At 48.5% G+C, this 7,904-nt stretch overlaps 1 protein-coding gene across 3 annotated transcripts in view; it reads left to right on the top strand.

Annotated features, from left to right (window-relative positions):
• The window catches only part of LOC121860977, a 97,958-nt gene extending 90,592 nt beyond the window's left edge, over positions 1-7,366 (top strand). For all 3 annotated transcript variants that reach the window (XM_042358399.1, XM_042358398.1, XM_042358397.1), the window contains 3 exons: positions 897-1,202; positions 2,882-2,980; positions 4,775-7,366. In XM_042358399.1, the coding sequence (XP_042214333.1) occupies positions 1,104-1,202; positions 2,882-2,980; positions 4,775-6,784 (2,208 nt within the window). In that variant the 5' untranslated portion in view covers positions 897-1,103 and the 3' untranslated portion in view covers positions 6,785-7,366. The remainder of the gene's footprint in view (positions 1-896; positions 1,203-2,881; positions 2,981-4,774) is intronic.
• The last annotated feature ends 538 nt before the right edge of the window (positions 7,367-7,904 follow it).

Raw genomic sequence — 7,904 nt, 5'->3', positions numbered from 1 at the left:
CTGAGTGACTACAGTACTCGCTTTATCCTTACAGTTGAGGAAATAGAGGCGGTCGAATGCAGTGCCGGATACCTTGCCTCAGTATACACCGAGGTTGACTCCTCGGTGTGCTGTATCCACACTGCCCCTAACGGGTCATCAGTGGCCCACCAACACCATCATGGAGGTTGTTATACATCATCCACACTGACAGTCTAGTCCAGATATATTTTGAGTTCACGAAGTAATTGGCTGACAGAAACAGCCTCATCACGGCAGGGAGAGCCAACCAGTGGTGCCAACATTTAGGTCGTTAATTCCAGGCATCCTTAAGGAAGCAAGTTAGTGAGCATTACATACAGGGGAGTAAACACTGGCAACACCGCCCACGTCACAACGGGGGACTGATTTCTCGCTGGTGATTGGTGCATTGAGAAGGTGGACGTCACGCAGCTACCCTCGCCCCGGTCCCCACACACTCAGGCTCATCTTCAGTTATCTTGGAGTATTAAAGAAGTCATTATGATAGTTGGTGCCCCGCGTGTCTCAACATAATGACATACGCAGACTCCTCCTCCTTCCTCTTTCCCTCATTAACTCACCAGACTCCCGTGTACACTACCCCGCCGTGTACACTGCCCCGCCGTGTACACACCCACCCACACCTCCCTGTTTCTGTGAATGACTGACGCCAAGATCTGCGGTTGTCAACATGAGTTTGAATAGGAAATTGTATACCTGCTGTTCACGGTCTACCTGTCTTGTGCTATATTGGCATTTACTATTGTAATTATTAGTCTAACGTTAATTGTTACTAGTGTTGTTATTATTATTATTATTATTATTATTATTATTATTATTATTATTATTATCATCATCATCGTCACCAGCCCCTCAGTGTAGTGTTGTCTCGGCAGGAGTGTGAGGATGGTGAGGCCGGCGTCCTGCTGGAGTGTGTGAGGTCCTCCACAACACACTCACCTCCAGAGCACCACCAACCATGGGACTCTTGGCGAGGGCGTGGTGGTGGTGATCGCCTGCCCAGGAATGATGGTGGGCAGGGCGTGGTGATCCCCGCAGGCGTGTGGTGGTGCGGGGGCGTGCGGGAGGGCGGCGCGGTGACCATGCTGGTGGTGGTGTTGGGCGTGGCGCTCACAGCTGCCCTGGTGCTGGCCTTTGTCTCCAGTGCTTTCATCTTCTTCATCATCCTTACGAGTAAACAGGTACGACCCCTCCCGCCCTCTTTCCCTATTACTACCCCTCTACTACCTGGTACGACCCCTCCCCCCCTCTTTCCCTATTACTACCCCCCACCCATACTACCTGGCACGACCCCCATCACCACCTGCCCAGCGACCTCCACTACGTGTTATGACCCCCCACCAGTACCTGTTACGACCCCATCACCACCTATACGACCCTCATCACCCCCTTGTTACGACCCATTGTACTTGTTGTGATTCCAGTGCCTAAACGACCTCCACCTCTGCCTGTACGACCCCACCATCTGTTACGACCCCCAATACCTGTTAGTTACCTATTAGATGTTGTTGATGAAAGACTTACTAATAGTGGTTGTTGATGAAAGACTTATCAATAGTTGTTGTTGATGAAAGACTTACTAATAGTTGTTGTTGTTGTTGTTGATGAAAGACTTACTAATAGTTGTTGTTGTTGTTGTTGATGAAAGACTTACTAATAGTTGTTGTTGTTGTCGATGAAAGACTTACTAATAGTTGTTGTTGTTGTTGTTGATGAAAGACTTACTAATAGTTGTTGTTGTTGTTGTTGATGAAAGACTTACTAATAGTTGTTGTTGTTGTTGATGAAAGACTTACTAATAGTTGTTGTTGTTGTTGTTGTCGATGAAAGACTTACTAATAGTTGTTGTTGTTGTTGTTGATGAAAGACTTACTAATAGTTGTTGTTGTTGTTGTTGATGAAAGACTTACTAATAGTTGTTGTTGTTGTTGTTGATGAAAGACTTACTAATAGTTGTTGTTGTTGTTGTTGTTGAAAGACTTACTAATAGTGGTTGTTGTTGTTGTTGTTGATGAAAGACTTACTAATAGTTGTTGTTGTTGTTGATGAAAGACTTACTAATAGTTGTTGTTGTTGTTGTCGATGAAAGACTTACTAATAGTTGTTGTTGTTGTTGTTGATGAAAGACTTACTAATAGTGGTTGTTGTTGTTGTTGATGAAAGACTTACTAATAGTTGTTGTTTTTGTTGTTGTTGAAAGACTTACTAATAGTTGTTGTTGTTGTTGATGATGAAAGACTTACTAATAGTTGTTGTTGTTGTTGTTGATGAAAGACTTACTAATAGTTGTTGTTGTTGTTGTTGTTGAAAGACTTACTAATAGTTGTTGTTGTTGTTGATGATGAAAGACTTACTAATAGTTGTTGTTGTTGTTGTTGTTGATGAAAGACTTACTAATAGTGGTTGTTGTTGTTGTTGATGAAAGACTTACTAATAGTTGTTGTTGTTGTTGTTGATGAAAGACTTACTAATAGTGGTTGTTGTTGTTGTTGTTGATGAAAGACTTACTAATAGTGGTTGTTGTTGTTGTTGATGAAAGACTTACTAATAGTTGTTGTTGTTGTCGAATTAAAAGACTTCTACTAATAGTTGTTGTTGTTGTTGTTGATGAAAGACTTACTAATAGTTGTTGTTGTTGTTGATGATGAAAGACTTACTAATAGTTGTTGTTGTTGTTGTTGATGAAAGGACTTACTAATAGTTGTTGTTGTTTGCTGATGCAAGTTATTCATCAATAGTTGTTGCTGTTGTTGATTGTTATTCACTAATAGTTGTTGTTGTTGTTGATGAAAGACTTACTAATAGTTGTTGTTGTTGTTGATGAAAGACTTACTAATAGTGGTTGTTGTTGTTGTTGCAGTACAAGAGCAGCACCAGCCTCCTCCACCTACAACTGATGGTGACGGGTGTGTTGTTGTCCCTGTTGTTCATCATCTTCTCTACACCTTCCTTCATACAGGTGAGTCCCCACACCTTCCTTCATACAGGTGAGTCCCCACGCCTTCCTTCATACAGGTGAGTCCCCACACCTTCCTTCATACAGGTGAGTCCCCACGCCTTCCTTCATACAGGTGAGTCCCCACGCCTTCCTTCATACAGGTGAGTCCCCACGCCTTCCTTCATACAGGTGAGTCCCCACGCCTTCCTTCATACAGGTGAGTCCCCACGCCTTCCTTCATACAGGTGAGTCCCCACGTCCTCTTTCCCATACAGGTGAGTCCCCACGCCCCTCCCCTCCATAAGCAGGTGAGTCCCCCACGCCTTCCCCTTCATACAGGTGAGTCCCCCCTGGCCGCCTCCCTTCATACAGGGAGTCCCCACGCCTTCCTCTCATACAGGTGAGTCCCACGCCTCTTCATACAGGTGAGTCCCCACGCCTCTTCATACAGGTGAGTCCCCACCTTCCTTCATACAGCCTCTCACAGGTGAGTCCCCACGCCTCTCCTTCATACAGGTGAGTCCCCACGCCTCCTTCATACAGTGAGTCCCCACGCCTTCCTTCATACAGGTGAGTCCCCACCTCTCTCATACAGGTGAGTCCCCACGCCTTCCTTCATACACAGGTGAGTCCCCCACGCCTTCCTTCATACAGGTGAGTCCCCACGCCTTCCTTTCATACAGGTGAGTCCCCACGCCTTCCTTCAGCACAGTGGAGTCCCCACGCCTTCCCTTCCACAGGTGAGTCCCCCACGCCTTCCTTCATACAGGTGAGTCCCCACGCCTTCCTTCATACAGGTGAGTCCCCACGCCTTCTTTCATATAAACACGTGTAGTAGCAGTAGTAGTAATAGTGGAGTTAAGGACACACCGACTGGCCGGATATCATCAATTATCCGTTATCCGGCCTGACATCTGTCCTGTCTGGCCGGATATTAACCCCAGGACGAAGGTGGTCATCGTCAGGTGATTTCCCAGACAAGGACGAACATCATCATATGAAAAAAAAATCTTCCTCCCAATGGCCATTCACGGAGGTCCTTCTTCTCTTTCTCCTCCCTCTCCTCTTCCCTCTCCACTCGGCCCCCATCCCCCTCCTCATCACCCCCCTGCTTTCCTCTCCACCCACCCTCCCTCTTCCCCGTGAGCCAGACAAGAGTCAGTCTAGTCTGAAACCTGGAGCACGATAGACTGCTTAGATGTGGGGTTCAATCAAGAAATGGAGCAACCCTTACCCTCCCACCCCCTCCCAGCTCCCTCCCATACCCCCTCCCATACCCCCTTCTACCCCTCTCATATCCCCTCCCACCCCTCTTATGGGTAGACAGAACAGACAGTAAAGTATAAGTACAGTTTTAAAAGTTCTAATACTCTTTCTACACGTAATAAGTAATCTAATTATATTCCTGTAAACAGATTCTGGTGGTGTTTATATAGACGCTGTGAGAAATGTTGTCTTGTGGAATGAAGAGTCGGTGTGAGGCGGGGGGTAATTTATTAGGTATATCCGGCCAGTTAGTAAAATCTGGTATCCGGTGCACCCTTAGTAGTGGTGTTAGTATTAGTTGTGGTGGTAGTAGTAGTAGTAGGAGTAGTAGTGGTGGTGGTAATATGTAGCATAATTTAAGATAAGTCAGGTTTAATCATTTAGGTGTATCACAATCCCACAGCCCCGGGTTAGCTGATGATTTACCCCAAAACTTTATTATTGTTGTTGTTGTTGTTGTTAGGTCACCACCATCAGTGTGTCATAGAGTTGTTGTTATTGAACATTTAGTCTTTACAGACGTCAACAAGAGTGTTGTGTTGTGTACAGGGACGGTGGCTGCTGCATGAGGACTACACCTTGCAGGAGGTGCCCCTCACGCCCACTCCGCCCCACACGGAGGCTCCCTGGGACCTCTACAACTCTACTGACAACTTCACCGTGGTGCCGCTGGCGCCACAACCTCCGTACTCGTGGGTCGCCTCTCACGACCCGACAAATCTTACTCACAACCTGAGCGTCGCCGCGTTCCCCGCCGCCTCCCTCAACGACACCACCACCGAGCCTGACGTCTGGGAGAGTGACGCACTGTGTCGTCTGTACGGATTCCTGCTGGTGCTGCTACACACGGTGGCGGTGTGGGTGGTGGTGGGGCTCCACTGTGACAAGTACTGCGCCATCGCCACTCCCCTCCGGTACAACCAGATAGTGACGCGACACAGAGTGGCCGCCTTCTCCTGCCTGGCGTGGCTGGTGAGCGTGGCGGTGGCCTCGCCGCCCCTGGTGGGAACTTACTCCTACACCTTCTCCCAGGGCGTGTGTCTGCCTGTGTGGCACCGTGCCGACGCCACCACCTACACGTGGACGCTAACGACACTGTGTATCATCCTACCCTTTACCATCCTCCTCATCGTCAACAGCAGAATCATCATGATCGCTCGCCATCACCAACACCGCATCTTCTCCGCCATATTTGAAGTCATGATGTCCGCACAAGCCACCGTCACCCACCAGAAGAACCCGTTTGATATCCCCAAGAAGAAGAGGAAGTCTGTGTGGACAGTATTAGAGCAAATAGTGGCGTTTGTAGTGTGTTATTACCCGTTCTTCGGCACGGTGGTGTGGGAGTCCCTCCAGGGCAGGCGAGCTAATGAATATTGGGTGCTGCTCGGCCTAACATTCTTACTTATCTCTCCTCTCGTCAATTCTTTTATATATGGAATTAAATGTAAGAATATTCGCAAAGCATTTAGAAATTATCTCAGGAAAAAGCTTTACAAAACAGAGGTTAAACACGAGATTCAGGCCAGGATCCCCTCAGCCGCCAACTCCCGCCGACCCTCCATATCGTCCACACTGGCCATGCCTATACTGCACAAGTCGCTGCCGCGTCGTATGTCCGACTACTTCCTCTCGGACCAGACCAGCCAGCCCAAGTTGTTAAGGAGGTCGTCAGACATGTCGTGGCACCCCCTGGAGGACGGCACTCCCTCTCCCACGCGGCTGCGGCGCCCCGTGGACACCCCCAACGTCCCCGCCGACTCCTCCCCCGCGGGGTCTCACTCCCCCGCCAGTGTCTCCAACTTCCTCACGGTGCCGACCTTCGAGGCTGCCCGCAACTTCTACCTGGGCCAGCAGCGGGTGCGTCTCTCCATCTCTTCCTTAGACTCAGATATTAGTTTCTCAGTGAAAGAGACACGCACCGAGGAGGACAACCTAACTTGCTCTCCCTCACCCGATATCCCGTCCCGTGGGGTGGCGATGTCCAGACTACACGACAGTGCCACACTGCAGGCACTGGGCACCCCCGAACATGTAAGCAACAGATCAAAGTCATTAGAATTACCTCTCGTCAGCTGCCACGCGACGCCCTCCAAGACTGTCACTGAGAGTCACTATGAGAGTAAGAGTCAGGTGGACTGTCAGACGCCGCTCTTGTGTAAGGCCTTTGAGAAGCCCGCCAGGAGCGCCAGCCTCAACTCGTCGTCGCCTCACGTGCTGCGGACCCTGGAGGCCATCTTGTCGGTCCGGATCTCCCAGTCACTCCTGCGGCGCGGGTCTGGCTGGGGTGGATCACAGGGCAGCCTGGAGCGGCTCTCCAGGTTCCTGCGGGAGAGTCGCCGCAGCACCCTGCCGGAGCAGACCTCCTACTCCCCCTTCACCCTCCGTCAGACCAGCAGCCACGAGCGCCTCCCTGACAACACGGTGGACCGCATCACCACCCCGGAGAGTCAAGACGTTAGTGTCCTTACCTTCATCACGCCCCTGGCCAACGGCAACGCCTGTATGGCTGCGTGTGGCAAGGAGGCCTCCCGCGAGGCCACGCTCGCGGTACCCTAATGCCCGCGAGAAAGACTGCTCGCGGAACACAAACATCTCGCCCTGTAGAAGGAAGAGGACCAGCCAGACCTCCGGGTACACTACACGAAGACTGTACGTTAATAATATCCAACAACTGGTGACAGGATGACCCAGCCAGTCACGGTTACTGTCTCACAGTAATGTTGTCCTCTGACTGGTGCTAAGTAAACATATCTAATGTACACGTGAAGTCATAACGTAGTTGTGATGCCAATTTTAATCAGTTTCTGTAGCATCGATCAAGCTGTTTGATACAGTGTTACATCTTTTATGAGGAAATATTACCATAAAATTCACTTAACACCAGATAGGAGACAAAATTAACGTACAGAATCTTTGTGTCATTAGGCCAGGAAGACACGACAATGGAGCAGCAGCCAGACAGAGAGACAGACACAGACAGAGAGACAGACACAGAGAGACAGACACAGACAGACAGACGTACAATGAATGGTAGATGTGTCAACGTGTTAGCATAGTTCACCACGACCGTACACCCGTAACAGTGTGTACGGCAGAGAGTAAATATTATACCTGTGGTAATAAATGGAGGTAAACTGACCTAGTGTTTTGTTTACACCTTGTTTATATCTTGTCCAAAGTTAATCTAACCTAATTTAACCTAACTTAATGTAACCTAATTTAACATGGGTCTTAGTAGTTAGTTAATCTGTCAGTCAGTCACTATAGCCAGGGTCTCGGTAAGTCAGTCAGTCAGTCAGGGTCTCAGTAGTCAGTCAGTCAGGGTCTCAGTAGTCAGTCAATCAGTCAGGGTCTCAGTAGTCAGTCAGTCAGGGTCTCAGTAGTCAGTCAATCAGTCAGGGTCTCAGTAGTCAGTCAGTCAGTTAGGGTTTCAGCAGTCATAGTCAGTCAGGCAGCGAAAGGTTGAAGCCATAATCAATAAAGGTGAGGAATAATTGATCAAACCTTTCATTATAAACTGGGTCATATTACTAATGGTCTCTCTCTCTCTCTCTCTCTCTCTCTCTCTCTCTCTCTCTCTCTCTCTCTCTCCCATGTTAAGATAAAACATGTGAGTGTTGGAAAAAAAATACGTTGCATTTATTAACTATAGAATAAAATTATAAATGAAGACTTT

This window comes from Homarus americanus, unplaced genomic scaffold (genome assembly GCF_018991925.1).
Source record: "Homarus americanus isolate GMGI-L3 unplaced genomic scaffold, GMGI_Hamer_2.0 scaffold52806, whole genome shotgun sequence".
In the NCBI taxonomy this organism is placed as follows: Eukaryota; Metazoa; Arthropoda; class Malacostraca; order Decapoda; family Nephropidae; genus Homarus; species Homarus americanus.
The sequence above is the reverse complement of the archived record's forward strand: the minus strand, read 5'-3'. Positions and strand labels throughout refer to the sequence as shown.